Source organism: Pelophylax lessonae, assembly GCF_965119305.1.
Source record: "Pelophylax lessonae genome assembly, chromosome: 3".
Taxonomy (NCBI): domain Eukaryota; kingdom Metazoa; phylum Chordata; class Amphibia; order Anura; family Ranidae; genus Pelophylax; species Pelophylax lessonae.
This window is the reverse complement of record NC_138770.1, coordinates 250,402,737-250,421,935: the sequence shown is the minus strand read 5'-3', so window position 1 is coordinate 250,421,935 and position 19,199 is coordinate 250,402,737. Positions and strand designations below refer to the sequence as shown.

Here is a 19,199-nt window from a genome sequence, read left to right as displayed (position 1 = left end):
GGACACAACACACAAGTTCTGAAAAGTCGTGTGCATTGTGTGGAAGGTAATGACCAGAACAGACCTCACTCAACATGCAAATCAAAAGGAGCTGATTCATTAAGCATATGGAGGACTGCACCACCTGCTGGCTGTACGCTGACGTGTGCTTGCTCTTCAGTTCTGGAGCACGCTGACGCATTTACATTTTTACCACAGGCTGTGCAGATGTGATCTACTGTATTCATATGTCATTTAGCCCGGGGGTCTCATTCTTATTGTCCAGTGAGGTCTAAAACTGGGCAGTGTGCATCAGTAGCTTAGCTGCTGCCCTCTGTACTAGACGCTGAATTATTACTCACTTTATTCTTTCTCTTTCTTTGTGCTCACTGTCCCTTTATGGTGACCAGGGGTGTGGTGTGCTGCCAGTCAGCACTCTGGTTTTATTAGAATAGTATTCAGTCCATTTCTGTTATTTGCAATGGCAAGGAAATTCTTGCCAGTAGCGTGTTATATAAATAAGACATGTTACAGGCAAATGGGAGAGTCCTGTAAATGTTCCTGTGCTATAACTGGACTTGCGGTTAGTGATAATAATAGAAGATAAACTTTCCAGAACAGCAACATCCTAACTTGATGCACAGCAGAGGTCCTTTAAGGTTCATGGGCATTAGCTATGCTGGGCACTTTATTTGTTCTTTTGAACCATGTGAGAATCACATCTGCCCACTCACAGGTTGCCATTTTTTAAGTTAAATAGGACATGCTTTATTCAGTTCGCTACAGCATCTGTCAAAGCCTCTTGTGGGTATAGGCAGGTGTTGTCCTCACAAAGTTCACCAGAATGATGTGTTATAAGGTCACAGCAGAGGTATCTTGACAAAAGTATCTCTGGCTAAAAACCCCTTTAGATACTGAAAAGGAACAAGGTGGTAGCACGGACAATAACCCCTAAAAATGTTTGTAGTGTATGTTAGAATATGAATGGTTGTCATGGTCATAATGTCTTTTTTCATCTGAGGTTTGTAAATCTCCCATTTTGTATAAATTGTAAATACAGTCTCTTTGTTCCTGGGTGCATCTTGTACTGCTCCTGTGCATACTGATTGCCCTGTGATTGTGTTTCACTAAACAGCCCAGATTGCAGGGAAGCAAACAGAAATCAAGTAGTTTAAATCAGTCTTTCTTCGCTTTTTTTTTTTTTTTTTATCATGGAGTAACCCTTAAGATAACTTCCAGGTCTCAGCGAACCCCTGCTAACTCAGTAATTTGTATATGGCATGAACCATAAATTAATTTATAAGAATAAATAAAGGGGATAAGGAATGTAGTGTGCTTAGTGTAGTTACAATTCTAGGGCTACTATAAAGGACAAAATTATTATAATTTTTTTTTTCTTTTAAATCAGGGAAACTGTTTATGAAAGAACAGCAAAGTGTCACAGAGTAAAAAAAAAAAAAAAGTAGCCATATAAATCCAAGCGTTACATCTTGACTTGATACGTTCATATATATAATTTTAATGTAGCCCAGGGATCTACACCAAAACATTGACGGATAATTACAGCGATAGTCTAAAAGTGCAGTCGGGAGAGACAAAAAGACAGGAAGAAAACCGTGCATTCAGTATTACACTATCATGCTGTTGAATACCAAGTCTATTGGTGAGAGTCCAGGAATACTCAATCAGTCATCCCACACCTTTTCAAATTTGATTGGACATCCCCGATGTTGATAAATGAGGCCCTCAAAGTGCAGGGTAGTATTCATGTGAGAATCTCGATCCTGGACGGTTATAGGGTTTACAAGTTTCACATTTTTTTGAAGAAGCATTTGAGTCTGCAATAACATTCTTGAAACTGCATATTTAGTATATGTCTGTTGTATAGTGTCATCTCATGTACCCAAAACGCATTCCACATTGTAAAGCGTTGCACACACTGTTGGCGCTATATAAATCCTTTATAATAATGTATAATAATAATTTCTTAGGCTCCAGTTTAATATCAGTCTGAAAAGCTTTATTAATCATGTCCACAACTGTGGCTCAATATCTGTGAAGCTTGGCACAGTGCCATAAAATATGTATCAAGTTGCCGTGATCTTTGCAACGTCTACTACAGATCGGGTCCTGTAACATGCCCATTTTAAAGAGTTTGACTGGGGTGAAGTGGACACTTAACAATATTTATAATTAGGAGAGTCTGCAGATGTTTAGTGAGCTTACTTTTCCCCTATTCACCCTCTAAAGGGCCCAGATCTAGTTTTCAAAACTTCATTTCTTCGTTTAGTTTAGGAAAGGTACATGGCACAGCAGCGGGAAATAAACCCTTTTTTTGTAGTGGTATGATGCATGAGGTAAAAATTGGAGTGGGAGAGAGGCACCAATCAATGGGGAGATTTTGGGCCTTCACTGCATGCTGGAGTTGTAAATAGTAGTACATATGGTTGGGGAGACTAAATCAGGTTCAAAGTTCTGGGAAGGAAATTAAACAACCCTCACTAAAAATATGTTGCATATGAGTTGACAAATAACAATATCTCGAAAAATGCAGACTGTTAAAATCGTTTTCCCTTGCATTGGTAGTCCTTGGAAATGTGCCACCTTACATTACTAGTCAGTGAATTGTTGGCGGTCAGCGGAGAAGCCTCTACGGTAGTCGATGGGGTAAGGGACCATCTTATATGGGTGGTCACTGGCAGCAGGTCCCTCTGACACTGGTGGTCAGTGGTAAGAACATTCCTTTTAATTTGTGATCAGTGGGAAGAATTCTCCATAGAAAAAAAGTAAATAAATTGGTGAAACCCAATCATGTGGACATGACAAATCCACATATGTCACCAGTAGCGCAAACAAACAAATTAAATAATGTTTTGGCTAATTTTACCACCTCATTCTCTTATTCTATTTATAATCACAGATAGGAGCAAAGGAATAGGCGAGGTAGTAAAAATTAGCCAAAACTATAATCAAAGACAATCCAAACCCAGATACTTTGTAATAAAAGAAAATAAATATAGCATGAACAAGTACACAATATGTGAAAAAGTGATAATTGTCTTTTAAATAATATATCTAAAGGTTCCACCTTATTCCATTTACGACTGTTTTCTGTGGGAAGTGGAAAGAATTGGACAATTCAGGATGCATTCTGCAATCCCAGTTGTCCAGGTCGTAAATGCCACTTGTGAGGCTGTTGACATGGAAAATACAAGTTGGAACATTTCTGACACCACCTGAAGGCAGATTTTAAAGTGTAAGAAAAGCCTAACTACCTATTCCTAAATATGTTCCCTCCCCATTCTTTTTACCTGCATACCCTGTGTAAAAAAGTTCTGTATACTAACCTATTTTTTAACCTGCTCCAGTCCAGTCATATGGTCATATATGATCCTGCAGCCCTGGCTTTTCCTGTGTCAGTGAGTAGCTGCTCCAGGGAAGAGGAGGGAGTGCCAACAGTGGCTGGGCCATGGGAGCCTATAGGCAACATCACGACTCCTGGAATTTACAGCTGTTGTCAAGCACTTCATTACATGGAGTAGCTGGAGCTGCAGGGTCACATGACTGGACTAAGAAAAAGGTAAGGTTACAGGTCTTTTTTTGCACAGGGTGTGCAGGTTAGGTAGTTATAGAAGGAAGGGAACATTTTTAAGAATATTTAGTGTTAGGCTTTACTACCACTTTAAGCTCTGACACCCCACAACCAAAGAGACCAGTGTAAAAGCCAGCATTTTATTAATTACAAGTACTTATATAGCACTGTCAAGTTTTGCAGCTCTTTACAAATATATTGTACGTTCACATCCCCCCCCCCCACACCCTTAAGGAGCTTACAATCAAGGGTCCCTAACTTACATACATACAGTGCCTTGAAAAAGTATTCATACACCTTGAAATGTTCCACATTTTGTCATGTTACAACAAAAAACGCAGATGTATTTTATTGGGATTTTAAGTGATAGACCAACACAAGGTGGCACATAATTGTAAACTGGAAGGAAAATGATAATTGGTTTTCAAACTGTTTTACAAATAAATATCTGAAAAGTGTGGTGTGCATTTGTATTCAGCCCCCCTGAGTCAATACTTTGTAGAACCACCTTTCCCTGCAATTACAGCTGCAAGTCTTTTTGGGTATTTCTCTACCAGCTTTGCACATGTAGAGAGTAAAATGTTTGCCCATTCTTCTTTGCAAAATAGCTCAAGCTCTGTCAGATTGGATGGAGAGCATCTGTGAACAGCAATTTTCAAGTCTTGCCACAGATTCTCAATTGGATTTAGATCTTGACTTTGACTGGGCCATTCTAACACAAGTATGCTTTGATATAAACTATTCCATTGTAGCTCTGGTTGTATGTTTAGGATTGTTGTGGAATGTGGAAAATTTCAAGGGGTATGAATACTTTTTCAGGGCACTGTATACTAGGAACTATTTAGACAGAAGCCTAATAACCTACTAGCATGACTTTGGAGTGTGGGAGGAAACCAAAGTACCTGAATGAGACCCACGCAGGCACATGGAGAACAAGCAAACTCCAGGCAGGTAGTGCCATGGTTTGTATTCAAACCTGACCCTAGTGCTGCTAGGTGTAGGTGCTACCCACTTAGCCACTGTGCTGTCTGCAATGGCTCTCTTGTCTTTGGTTTGAAGGGTGGCAGGGGGCGTGGGAGAGTTTAAAACTGGACCTGAATCAAGTCCCAATATTCTCCTTGGAGCAGTGGCTACCTGGGCACAATCAAGAGTTAGATAATCAAGAATTAGATAATTAGTCACAATAAAGAATTGGGCACAATCAAGAATTAGATAATTAGTAAAAAAAAAATGGGAGCGGTTTTAGACAACTGCACTTATGGAAAATTGCATTGTAGGTTTGTTTTAAGGTTATAGGCTAAAATACTGAGTCTGCCATTGTCATCCTCCTTTTTAAAACTGAACTACAACAAAAGATAGCCTCTAGGTCTCCCTCTTTCTATATCCTCAATCCATCAATGTAGGATCCTCATATGGACACATTTTTTTCAACATTTTAGCTGCTTGGGAATCACATTATATGTAGAAGGGCTTATCCTTTCAACGTCAAATACTATGTGTTGAACCTATATACCAGGGATTCCCAAACTACGGCCCTCCAGCTGTTTAGGAACTACAATTCCCATCATGCCTAGTCATGTCTGTGAATGACAGAGTTTTACAATGCCTCATGGGACGTGTAGTTCCGCAACAGCTGGAGGGCCGTACTTTGAGGATCTCTGCTATATACAATATGCACTTCGTTATCAATTTTTAGTATGGTGGAGGATTTTTTAGAAATTGTTTTTAAGAATATATTTGTGTACAATATAGTGGATTTATACAGTGCTTTGGCTGTCAGGATTGTTGGATATATACATACCCTTTCCATGTCTTGTTGAGTCCATAACTATTTTTCTTTATATTCTTAGGTAACTCCTTTTAAAACTACTATTTTCCTGGCTGTCCCTGGCTTCCAAACTTTGTTATTGACCCAAAACAAGCATACAGCAAGGGAAATTAGCACTTCTGATCTGCATGCTTTTTCTGGCTCAGTAAGATGAAAAATATGCTGTGCGCATATTAGGGCAGCAATAAAATTTTTTTTTTTTTTACTTCACTTTGAAATTGCAAGTTGAAAATAGTGCTTGCAAAACTGTCTTGTGGCTACCTCAGTAGGTTCCCCAGCTTCTGTGTAGCAGGACTACCTAAGATTGATTCTCTATGACCACTTGGCATGATCTCTGCTGACTGCATAGCTCAGAAGTCCGAAGCTTTCCATACCTACTTCTTATTTTCAGTATGCTCTTCTTCTTTTTTTCTTTTTCTTTTTTAAATCAGATTTTCTCTGTCGCTCATTGACAGATGTAGTCCTCGTTGATTACTAACAACTCGGGTTATGCTGCCCTCTACAGGAGTAGGACTAGACAGGAAAAAACATTCTGGCCACACCTTAGGGGCAGTCCCAGAGGGTATGTCCTCTCTCTCTCTGCTACAGCAAATCAGTTTTTTTCTGTCTAGTTAGGAGTAAGGACCTAGATGCCTTGCTAGGATCTTCGGTCCTGGCAGGATTTTTTTCTTAGAAAGATTTTTTAGACAGCTTTTTTCTCCAGTGTTCCTGTGAGATCTTCAAGCAAGAAAGCTGGAACTTGGCGACGGGCTTTATGTTGAGATCCAGTGGTCACCCCAGTTCAGCCTACGAGCGCGTGCAGGCCATAGCTCCGCGCTGGGTCGGCCGCGACATAGTCCCACTGGACGGGGACTGACCCTGCGAGTTAAACGTCTCGCTTAAACGCCAATGACCATGAGTCACGGCGTCCGTATTGGTCGACAGCCCTCCCACCCCGGTGGAGAGGGGTACTGTCAGGAGTTGGCGCCCGCCTGGATCCGGTATGGTGAGTAGTATGTTCCCCCTTTTCCCCCTGACGGGTTTGTGGTGAACGCGGGCCCTCTCTGAAATGGTAAGGATGGGTCTTCCCTCTATCCTATAACATGTCACAGATCCCCCTATTTGAGTGTGATTTTTGTGAACAAGAAACCAGGAGGCTTGGTTTGGGAGCTGACAATCTAATGTCATTTCAATGTAAAGATGACTGAAGTCAGTGGCAGTACTAGAAGATTACTGTGGTAGCATAAGGTATCCTACCTGTCAGAGGTGTTCACAGGGCGATGTCTATGCATGCATAACTGCAGTCCAGATCGCATTCCTCCAGCAAGGGCAGGCTGCCTTCCGACGGCCACGGACCGCATACGGCCCGCCAGGGTCCGGTACCGCCGGCCAGGCTGATCACCATTAGGGTGAAGGTTTGTGGGGCCGAGATACTCCCGCAGGCCGCCAGACACGCCGTTATCCTGTACAGGCCGCCGCCATTGTCTGGCAGATCGCACGAGGCCGCCATATTGGCGTAGCCTCGTGTCTCCAGCATGGGGGCGGCCATGTTTGAGGTGACCAAAACACCTCGTGGAGCTAGGGGAGGCGCCGGAAGGCGTGCAAAGGGGCGGAGCCGCCTCCTTTTTACCCGGGAAGCCAGCCAAAGACTTCCTGTCTGTTATAGACAGTGCTGAAACAAGTTGAATTTGAAACTCTGAGCATCAAGTGGTGAGCCTTGGGGTCTATCTCTCTCTCTCTCTCGCTCTGTAGGGGTCCCTAAGCAGGTAACACTGAGGGGCATTGTGGCGCTGGGGGTCTGAAAAAAAAAAAAAGTTTTATTTTTTTTTGGCAATTGATTTTTTTCCAGGTAGTGTCTGGAATTATCATGGACCCTGCCACACAGGTACCCCCACCTGTTTCCCTCGAGGTGGCCGCGGGACCCGCCAGTGCACAGAGTATGGATGCATTTACAGCAGTTTTGGAGTCTTTGGTGGCTCGGGTGGAGACGGCCTGTCAGGAACGGGGGTCAAGAAAGCGACCCCCGCCTACCCCTATATCATCTGATACTTCAGATTCAGATTCTGAGATGGTCATTGCAGCTGCAGGTCCCTCTGCAGTGGCTGTTGTCTCAGGTAAAGTTCCCTCAGACAGTGAGGAGGACGTTCTTGCTTCCGCCATAACACAAGAAGAAGCATTGGTGGACGCACTAGTTGTGGCGGTTCGGGAGACCTTAAGACTTGAGGTTTTACCGGCAGAGGCAACTGATATGGAAATTCTCTTTGGTACTAGCAAACCTACCAAGACGGTGAAGGTTTTTCCTTTACCCAAATGTTTTGGTAATAAGATAAAAGAGGAATGGGATCATTCAAAGCGTACCTTTACTATTTCCAAGCGCATTGCTAGACGCTATCCGTTTGAGGAATCCCTCATTAAGAAATGGACGGTACCACCAGTGGTGGATCCACCTATTTCCAGACTGAATAAAGCCACGGTTATTCCGGTGGAGGACGCTTCGTCCTTTAAGGATTCGGGGGATCGGAAGATAGAAGCGGAGTCCCGCACTATCTTTTCCCTGATAGGGTCAGCCTTTAGACCAGTAATTGTCATTGGTCTAGTTTCTCAGACATTAACGAAATGGGCGAGATTGGTGCGCCAGGACCTGAAGGGGAAAGGTATCCCCCAGGCAACATCTGATTTGATGGAACAGATTATACAAGGACTACAGTTTGTCTGTGACGCAGCCTTGGACGCCACCCCCCTATTAGGGCATGCATCTATGTCAGCGGTAATCCTCAGACGTGTGCTGTGGTTAAAATGCTGGTCAGCGGACCTAGGTTCCAAAAAGACCTTGGCGAATCTCCCCTTTCAGGGGAATCGCCTATTTGGGGCCACCCTAGATGAGATCATTAAGGATGTCACTGGGGGGCAAAAGCACTTTTTTGCCACAGGCTGCTAAAGCTAAAGGACCTCGTAACAAGCGTGGACCTTTCTTTGCCGCTCATAAAGGGTTAGTTCGCTCTGCTGGAGCGAGCGGGAAAGGCAAAACCTCTCTAGGAGGGTTCAAGAAGCGCTGGTCGGACAAACAAAAAACCGACTCAGCCAAACCTGAAGCTAAGGCTTACACAGCCTGAAGGTGCGCCCCCACCCGGCTTGAGGGTGGGGGGACGTCTTCACCGGTATTCAGAGCACTAGATCGAGCATCGATCACTGCTACCGGTGCGATTCTTCCCTTCCAACATTTAAGTACCACAGGGAGCGGTAGTTACCATTCCCTGAACAGATCATTTTCTTTACCTTTTCCAAAGATTAGTCTCAGTTCCCCACAGGAATCGGACCCGGTTGAGCAGACAGACCAAGGAGCCTCTAGCCGGGTGTTCAACCAGGAGAAATCATCACTCCTGATAGGAATCAGGTGTCTGATAAATGTGTGGGAACAGAGAACGATCAGACTTTGTCGGATTGCCTGGGCCAGGTAGCTCTAGGGCAGCCTGGTTCGGATCCAGTCAGACAATATCAGGGTGATGACTTAAGTCGATCACCAAGGATTTCACCATCTGTGTCTTCTTCAGAGCATCCCGGAGGCGCGGAGATTGGTAACGCGCGCCCACGATCCTCCAGCGGACGCAGCAGACGCGCTGAACGGCCTGTTAAGGCAGTGTCAGCTATTAGATGTATTCCCTCCTCTCAGATTGCTGCTGAGATTTCTCCGCAGGATGGAGATGGAGGGAACTCCAGTTATCCTGGAAATTCTAGGCTAGCCTCGTCAAGCCGGTCAGGCCGACTTGGACATGCTAGTCGTGAACGCTCCTTGGAGACTTCCTCTCAGGGAGGGTCTGCGGTCTCAAGGACCGATCTTCCATTGTGCTTTACAGTCGCTGGTTTTAATGGCCTGGCCATTGAGACCCAGGTACTGAAGGACAGAGGGTTGTCAGCTTCAGTTATTCCTACTCTAATTAAGGCAAGGAAAGTGACTTCCAGCAAGGTCTATTATCGCACATGGAAGACTTATATCGCGTGGTGTGAATCTTTGGGATTTCCTCCACGTACCTATTCGGTGACCCGGATCTTGGCTTTTCTGCAAAAGGGGGTTGAGCAGAAACTATCCTTGAGCTCCATCAAGGGTCAGGTTTCAGCATTAGCAATCTTCTTTCAGAAGCCCTTGGCTACTCATTCCTTGGTGCGGAATTTCATTCAGGGGGTGCGGCACTTGGCTCCACCAGTCCGCGCGCCCTTACCGCCCTGGGATCTTAATTTGGTTTTGTCGGTTCTGCAGAAACCTCCCTTTGAAAACATCAGGGAGATTCCCTTGCTTACTTTATCCCAGAAGGTGGCCTTCTTGGTGGCTATCACTTCTGCACGCAGGGTGTCAGAACTGGCTGCATTATCATGCCAGTCCCCATATTTAGTGGTTCATAGGGATAAGGTAGTTCTTCATCCAAAGCCATCCTTTCTTCCAAAGGTGGTTTCAGACTTTCATCTGAATGAAGATATTGTGCTACCTTCCTTGTGTCCTCAGCCCAATCATCATCGGGAACATGCGTTGCATTCCTTGGATGTGGTTCGGGCAATCAGGGTATACCTGAAGACTACGGAATCGTTCCGTAAAACTGATTCACTTTTTGTGATAACGGATGGCCCCAGAAAGGGGTTGCCTGCATCTGCCACGACTATCTCCAAATGGATTAGACAGACGGTGGTACAGGCTTATTCTATTAAGGGTCGGAATCCTCCGTTCCCTGTTAAGGCGCACTCCACTCGAGCGCTCAGTACTTCCTGGGCCTACCGCCATCAGGCGTCAGTGGTCCAGGTGTGTAAGGCGGCCACTTGGTCGTCGGTACATACCTTTACAAAATTTTATAAAATTGATGTGATGGCATCGGCGGATGCCTCATTTGGCCGCAAGGTTTTGCAGGCCGCAATTTGAGGAGACCGGTGGTCTACCTCGAGGGTTTTTTTTTTTTTCCGTTGGAATTTCTGTTGAGTCTCATCTTTGATTGATGAGCCTTTAGAACTTCTAGTTGGCACCGGTCGGGCCTTCTAGATTGGATTTTGATTTCCATTTTCCCACCCCTCGTTTGTGGTACTGCTTTGGGACGTCCCGAGTTGTTAGTAATCAACGAGGACTACGTCTGTCAATGAGCGACAGAGAAAAATGGATTTTTGTAAAATCTTACCGTAAAATCCTTTTCTCTTAAGCTCATTGACAGACGTAGTACCTGCCCCTCTGTTTTTGAGTTGGGTTGGGTTAAATTCTCTAAACACTGCTTTGTGACATAACTGATTTGCTGTAGCAGAGAGAGAGAGGATATACCCTCTGGGACTGCCCCTAAGGTGTGACCAGAATGTTTTCTTTCCGGTCTAGTCCTACTCCTGTAGAGGGCAGCATAACCCGAGTTGTTAGTAATCAACGAGGACTACGTCTGTCAATGAGCTTTAAGAGAAAAGGATTTTACGGTAAGATTTTACAAAAATCCATTTTTATGCTCTTATTTGGAAACGAGGCAGGGCAGAATACTACACAGAACCATGTTGCTCCTATGTGTTCTCTTTTCTCTTGTGATAGATGTTTCTATTTAATAAAAAAGGAACAATAGGCTGACTGTTAAGTAAACAGAAGAGAGGAATAATTATTTTTGGGATAGAACCATGTAGTTACCTGGGTCCTGGCGAAGAATGAAAGTAGTTTCTACAATAAATGTCTTCTTTCAAAGACATGTCAAAACCAGGTCAACAAATGCCATGTACACGAGCCCCAAGACAGTGCAGAGTGCAACAGCCATTGTAACCCTTAGCAACCAATCAGATGATGCCTTTTATTCAGTTTAGAGCAGTCAGAATGAAGCATGAATACTGATTGGTTGCTGTGGGCAACTTCACTTTCTTCTTTGCCCTATTGAGGATCTGCCAAAGAAATTCACTGTTATATCACCGTCAATAATTTGACACATCTAAAACAAAAGCTGATTTTACATCATGAATTAGAATATAATAAGTATTTTTTTTCCCCTAGTGAATATAGCAAAAGTCCCCAGATAATTAGTTTTGTTGGAAACAAAGTGACAATCCGGAAAAGCGATGGCTGTCTTGTCCACACAAACATTTCTTCGTATCCAGCAATTCTTCATGACTACTCCGCTGCTGCTAAGTGGAATGATGCATTGAGACTCTGCCGCTTTGTAAAGGTAATGTTTCTTTGGTTTCAGTGTTTTATCGCATGCATAACTTCACCAGGAACTATTTGAATGCCCAGCTTGTTGCTGCTTTTCCTTTTATTTAGTGTTTTGAACAGCTCTTTATTTGAAAGGAGATCCATCATTATACAAACATGGAAATTGCCATTGTTTCTCTTTCTAAAAATGCTAGTGGCCTGTTGGGTTGATCTTGTATTATTCTCTGAGTTACCACAATAGTTATGCAGATAAAGACTCCTGACTTTCCTGATCTGCATGCTTATTCCAAAAATTATGAATGCCAGTCAAGTTGCATTTTCAGGCCAGCAATTGTTGCCCCTGTATTTCTCTCATGCCTAGCTAACTATCTGTCCTCTTAAAACAAGGGCCCTTTAGTTCAAACCTATATTTTTTTATTTTACTTTAACTTCTTTGCCCCATTAAATCCTAATTATTGTTTGTGATTAAATTACCTTAGAAAGGTATTCAGCAAAAACTACAAGACTATGGACCCATAGGGGAAATGTGTTATAAAAGAACCGCAGACTCCTCTACACTCTTTACTCTTAAACTGCTGTGCTTTGTATAATAAAGACCTGCCTAATGTTTATCATGTAATGGGTAATGATTTAGTCACTGCCCACCTCATTGCTTACAGAATTCCCTGTTCACCAAAGACGTCTCATTGTTATTGAACCTGTGTTCACCATCATTGCATATAGACCACTATCATTACACGTATATCTTTCCCCTATATTGCAAATATCACTTTTGATATGTGTTAGTGTTCTTGTTCCCACAGGCCACATTTATCACTTTTGTTTTCAGGATAGTTCAATGAACCCATCTTTACTAGAACATCCAGGTCTCTGGCCTGTGCTTAGATAGTCATTACAAAGATGCTAACAGCATAAACTGGCACCTTTACAGTCAATGGCAGCAGATGGATGCACAAAAGGTCACAACCCAGACCCCCTTTTCACCTGGAGCCCATTATACTTTTGACCTTGATGACCATTATAGCTGCATCACTGGGGAGAGTTGATGGGCAGCGATGTGACATCTTTAGGAAAGACAGCATGTAAATGGACTCAAAACGAGTGACGACCACTAGGGCCACCTTCCTGTTGAAAAATCAATTCCAATCTCCTATGCCCTTATTGCTTTCTAAGTAAGCATCTGCTTACATTTTACTTGGGCAATGTCTAAACCATAAAACAATCTACATTCACGAACATTTTAATCTGACAATAATGTTGATTTGCTCGCTATTACTTTTTACTGTTTATTATCAGATATCTTAAATTTAATAATTACACGTTTGTTGACTTGTATTGCCAGTGACCCCACCAAGAGAAAGATGCTGGTAACTTTGATACCATATTATGACCCAATCGCTTTATTATGCTTGAAATTGCTAATGGTGTGGTACCTGAGACAAACACACGCTTGCCAGACAATCGAAAAAAAAAATAAAAATAAAAAAAACACAATAACCGTCTAACAATTTAAAAACAGAGGTTTTTACCAGCACAGCCTTTGTAAATATACAGTATGTGGAAGCCACGGTGACTCATTGAGGCCCCTCTGTATAGTGAGGTCCTAACACTCTTAGTGTTCATTTCTCCTCGTGTTCCTGCTTATTTTAGGCAGAAGTTTAATTCTACTTTTAGACCTTCGTTTCTATGCAATTGTGATATGATGGATATTGCAGCATATTTAAAGATGATCTTTGCATATGACTTACTGGATTAATTACACCTTTACCTTTTTACTGATTGGAGAGATTACAGCACTGGATCCTGCCTTACTATGTTTGTACCATGCACTAATATTTTGGCTATGGATAAATGCAGTTTGGTCAAATCACTTTTTGACTTCCAATATATTAGAGTACTAGAGTTGTAGTCTCCCTCTTCTTATTTCAGGAAGAGGATTTTGAATCCTGTTGTAATTATATTAAAAACTCCAACTTGGAAAAATGAGACCCCTTCTCTTCTCATGGGTTGGTAGGTTGGTGGATCTAGAAACCCAGGTGCAGATATCACATATGCATGTGGGATAATGCACAAGGCTGGTGCGCCCTCTTTTCTTTTTCTAGTGCAGATATATCACTGAGTTCTTGCCATGTTATGTGAACAGCTTGTAAATCATTTACCAACTGGCATTTATCCAAGAAGTGACTCTTTAAATTGACTGCAGCTTTGTAATTATAACTGGTCTTGATTCTGATTCCTGTTTTGATGCAGACATCTGATTATTTTGTCGGGTGAGAAATTTGTCGGCGTTCCCTAGAAGTATTTTGTTTCAGATTTGTTTAAAATGTACCTTTCTCACATTTATTTTACCAAACTGTTACTTACATACTAGATCAAGCACCTCTGGGCTCCTGCATGTCAATTCACTTATACACATAACATCTTAATCTAGGAGGTCAGAGCTTGGCCCTGTGCCCTACTCCTCCCTATTAGTCTACAAATGATGGCCTGGCCCACATGTCAGGTGGAAGCCATTGGAGGGCGGCAGAATCAGGCCAAATTCCTTGACGTTGCTATATGCATAAAATCTGATTAAGATATCAGGATATCCAAGGTGACCTAAAAGAAAGCAGGTCCTACAGAGAAGACAAAAGTTGCCTGTTCTGGAATGTAAGTGGCAATTTTGTAAGAATAGTATGGCCACAACTTTGCTTTAAAGTGGTTGTAAAGGTTTGTTTGTTTGTTTGTTTTTTCTTCTTAATAATAAACATGATATACTTACCTGTTCTGTGCAATGGTTTTGCACAGAACAGTCCAAAACCCCCAAGCATCATCTTCTGGGGTTCCCCGTCGGTGATTTGGGCTCCTTCTCCTTTCCGAGTCGTGGGGGCTTGATCCCGAGCCATGCTGTGTGTGTCTATTGGCACACACAGCGTGGCTCGGCCTTGCCCCCGGCTCCCTCCTCAAAGGATTTAATTGACAACTGCAGGAGCCAATGGCTCCCACTGCTGCCTCTGATTCATGTGAGGAGAGAGAGCAGCACTGGATTGAGATCAGGCTACAGTAAGTATTTGGGAGGAGGTGAACATGAAACTTGTACAACCACTTTAGGGACAAATAAATATTTTCCCTAAAGTAATGGCTTGATGAAAACAAATAATGGTAAGCTCCATAGCCAAATGGAAATTATTACACAGTTGTAAGGATGCTTTTTTTTTTTCTCTTACGTGCAATGCATTTCTGTGGTAGTTGTTACTAATACATTAATACCTAATGTCTCAGGTTCTAGCCTCGATTTTCATTTTCACCCCTGTGCCAAAGCTTCCTAAAACATAATTTTGCATAGGACCTAAATGTACCATATACATCTAAACATTTAAAAAAATATGCTAGGCTTATATTATATATAATTAATTCAAAGTAATCTGTGTGTTTTTGTATGTGTGTGCGTGTGTGTGTGTATATATATATATATATATATATATATATATATATATATATATATGTGTGTGTGTGTATATATATATATATATATATATATTATTATTATTATTTCAGGTACTTATATAGCGCTGTCAATTTACGCAGCGCTTTACATATAACAGCCCTCAAATTTTCCACTCGCCTACTCGCATTTTGCGAGTGGAAAATTACTTAGGGCGAGCGTGGGGCTGCTCCGGGAAGAGAGTGGAAGAGGAAAGCCGATGGACAGGATTACCATAGAGCGGGGATCGTTCCGCTGTAACAGCATTCATTGTAATTGCCGGGCACTCGCCGACACACACAGTCCCGCCTCCTAGCCCGACTCCTTTGATAGACAGAACACCTGGCCAACCGTGACGTGTGACGTCTATCAAAGGCCTCGGGCTAGGAGGCGGGACTGTGTGTGTCGGCGAGTGCCCGGCAATTACAGTGAATGCTGTTACAGCGGGAACGATCCCTGCTCTATGGTAATCCCGTCCATCGGCTTTCCTCTTCCACTCTCTTCCCCTGAGCGACACCCGGAGCAGTGCCCGGCCATTCAAATTAAAGCTGTTACAGCGGGACGATCCCGCTTTGTGATTATCCGGCCAGATATCCTCTTCCTCTCCTCTCTCTTTTCTGCACTGGTCAGTGCATCAATGGCCCAGGTAAAGCTGCATTGATGGCACAGGTGAAGCTGCATTGATGGCCCATGTAAGGGCTCTTTCACACGGTCCGCCTCCGTAGGCGGATCCGTGCTGCTCAGCGGGGATCGATCCGCGATCCCCGCCATGACAGCTCCGTCTCCACTTGCAATGCGGAGAGGGAGGTGTCACAGCCCCTGCTGCTCTCTATGGGAAATCAGATGAGAGAGAACCACCTGTCCGCTCTCATCTGATCCCATCCGATCCGATCCCCAGGACGGATGGAAAATAGGGTTTCCATCCGTCCGGATTTCACGGACAGGATCGGATGCGGATGGCAGCGGGTGTCAGCGGACATGTCACCGCTCACATCCGCTGCTCCATAGGGCTGAATGGGGCATCCGATCAGATCCGCCTAAAAAACTGACAGGCGGATCTGATCGGACCGCCTGTGTGAAAGAGCCCTAAAGCTGCATTGATGACCCATGTAAAGCTGCATTGATGGCACAGGTGAAGCTGCATTGATGGCCCATGTAAAGCTGCATTGATGGCACAGGTGAAGCTGCATTGATGGCACAGGTGAAGCTGCATTGATGGCCCAGGTGAAGCTGCATTGATGGCACAGGTGAAGCTGCATTGATGGCACAGGTGAAGCTGCATTGATGGCACAGGTGAAGCTGCATTGATGGCCCATGTAAAGCTGCATTGATGGCCCATGTAAAGCTGCATTGATGGCACAGGTGAAGCTGCATTGATGGCCCATGTAAAGCTGCATTGATGGCACAGGTGAAGCTGCATTGATGGCACAGGTAAAGCTGCATTGATGGCACAGGTAAAGCTGCATTGATGGAACAGGTAAAGCTGCATTGATGGCCCATGTAAAGCTGCATTGATGGCACAGGTGAAGCTACTTTGATGGCACAGGTGAATCTGCATTGATGGCACAGGTAAAGCTGCATTGATGGCACAGGTAAAGCTGCATTGATGGCACAGGTAAAGCTGCATTGATGGCACAGGTAAAGCTGCATTGATGGCACAGGTGAAGCTGCATTGAAGGGCACAGGTGAAGCTGCATTGAAGGGCACAGGTGAAGCTGCATTGAAGGGCACAGGTGAAGCTGCATTACGGGGCCCATGTAAAGCTGCATTTAAGGGCACAGGCGAAGCTGCATTTAAGGGCACAGGGGAGGCTGCATTGATGGGCACAGGGGAGGCTGCATTGATGGGCACAGGGGAGGCTGCATTGATGGGCACAGGGTAGGCAGCATTGATGGGCGCTTGTGAGGCTGCATTGATGGGCACTGATCAGGCTGCACTGATGGGCAATGTTGAGGTTTCACTGATGGGCACTGATCAGTCCACACTGATAAGCTTAATTGATGCTGCTGCACTGATGGGCACTGGTAGGCGGCATTGATGGGCACTGATAATGTTGTTATTAATATTTATTTTTTTAACTTCTTTAATTAATCATTAATGCAAAAAAATTTAACAGTATTATTCTATGAGATAATTTATCAAGGTGTGTTTAGGGGCGGAATTAGGGGCAGGGTAGGAGTTGGGTGGGGCAACTGGTGGCGAGTAACACTTAAGGCCTGGCTAGTAGCTCAGGACTTAACATTTTGAGCCCTGACATATACATTACACATTCACATCAGTCCCTGCCCTCAAGGAGCATACAATCTATATACACAGTAGGGCCAATTTTATACAGGATCCAATTAACCTACCAGCATGTCTTTGGAATGTGGGAGGAAACCGGAGTACCCAGAGGAAACCCACGCAGGCACAGGGAGAACATGCAAACTCCAGGCAGGTAGTGTCGTGATTGGGATACACATACAGTGCCCAGCATAAAGAAGTACACCACAACAGATTTGTCAGAAAACCTTTACTTTCCTTTCAGAATCAACATTTTCTATGGGACACTATACCACAAAATACTCCCACAAATGCGGACCATTAATTACAATCAAGATTTGGTCATTTTCACACACAAAAAAGTATTTCTCTTTCGTTCATTGACGGACACACCTCCTGATCTTCATAACAGTTGGGTTATACTGCCACCTAAAGGAGTAGGACACTAGGCAGAAGAAGAATCTGGCTACACCTACCGGAAGTCCCAGGGGGTATACTGCTATAGGTTTTCTGCCTAGTCAGGAGTAAGGACCTAGTTCCTTGCTGGGATCTCTGGTCCTGGCAAATTGTTTTAGATAGAATTTTTTTCTCCTGTTTTTATCCTGTGAGATCTACAGTCATCTGTCGGAGTGGGCAACGGGCTGGATAATCTAGATCCAGAGGTCACCCCAGTCTGGACAGCGATAGCGCGCAGACCTCAGCTCCACGCTAGATCGGCCGCTTCATAGCCCCACTGTACGGGAGCTTGCCTGCGAGTTAAATGCCTCAGGAGGTCGCATACGACAGGGTCTTGGCTGTGCTGGCGATGGGGGCCGGGGGGCGCCGCCCCCAACCGGACGATTGGCTGTGCAGGGGGGAGGTTGTACCTGGTGGGGGCTCCTGCTGGGGCCCTCCATCCTGCCTGGGTCAGTCCTTGAGACCTAGGGATCCCTCTTGGGTCCCTGGGAGTCCCTAGCTGCTGCCATTTTACTGTAGCCTGTGTGTTTCTGTGCACAGCGGCCATGTTTGTGTGGTCTGGCGTGCATTTTGTGGTGGATTGCTATTGAAAATAGCGGCGGCCCCTCATCCCCTGGTGCTAACTCCTGGATCTTTTCACTTCCTGATTGCTGCACGAGGAGTGCAGACTATCCTGGTGACTGCAGGTGCCTGTTTCTGCTGGGTGGTGAGTCTAGTGGGGTTCTCTCCCTCTCTGCTGAGGATAGCTTAGTGCTTGTGCCTGGCGACCGGGTGGTGCTTCCAGAGTGGTGGGGGCTGTCCCTTTGCAGTGTTTTACACTTTTTGTTAGGTCTCCCTGGTGACTCATGGAGTCTTTGGATCACATCTCCCCACCTGACCACCTTTCTGAGGCTGCGGGGCCCTCCAGGTCCCAGCCATCCATCGATGCACTGACGGCGGTCCTGGAGTCCTTTGTATCTCAGTTGGAGGTGGTTTTCTGGCGACAGGCTAGCAAAAAGCGCCTCCCACCTTCCCCTCCCTCATCTGTCCCATCAGATCCTGCGAGGCCTGCGACTACGCGTCTAAAATCCTCAGATAGTGAGGATGATTCCTTCACATCTGCAACTGTAATTGTATCTGTGCGTGAGACTTTGAAGATGGAGGACGCAGCTGTGACCGAGGCGCAGGTTCCCTTTTGTCATTCACAAGCCATCCAGAACGGCAAAGGTGTTCCCTTTCCCCGCTTATTTTGACAGAATTGTCGCTAAAGAGTGGGACAATGAAGAGAGATAACACCGCTCAGGCTAGTCAAAGTCCACGATTCAAGGTGGGTGCTGAACCTCGGCTCGCCACTAGGAGAAGCATCAAAGAAGAAAATGGTTGCACATCACCACGGAATCCAATGAAGAAAAGTTCTTTATTCACATAAGTGGTACAAGATACAGCAGGGTAGGACAGTAGACTCGTTTCACACAAGTCATGTGAAACGCATCTACTGTCCTACCCTGCT

General features: G+C 44.4%; 1 protein-coding gene across 1 annotated transcript in view; it reads left to right on the top strand.

Annotated features, from left to right (window-relative positions):
* IFT80 (intraflagellar transport 80) overlaps positions 1–19,199 on the top strand; it is a 337,369-nt gene that overhangs the window by 259,891 nt on the left and 58,279 nt on the right. Inside the window, exon 16 of the mRNA XM_082249425.1 lies at positions 11,371–11,542. Coding sequence (XP_082105551.1) covers positions 11,371–11,542 — 172 coding nt within the window. The remainder of the gene's footprint in view (positions 1–11,370; positions 11,543–19,199) is intronic.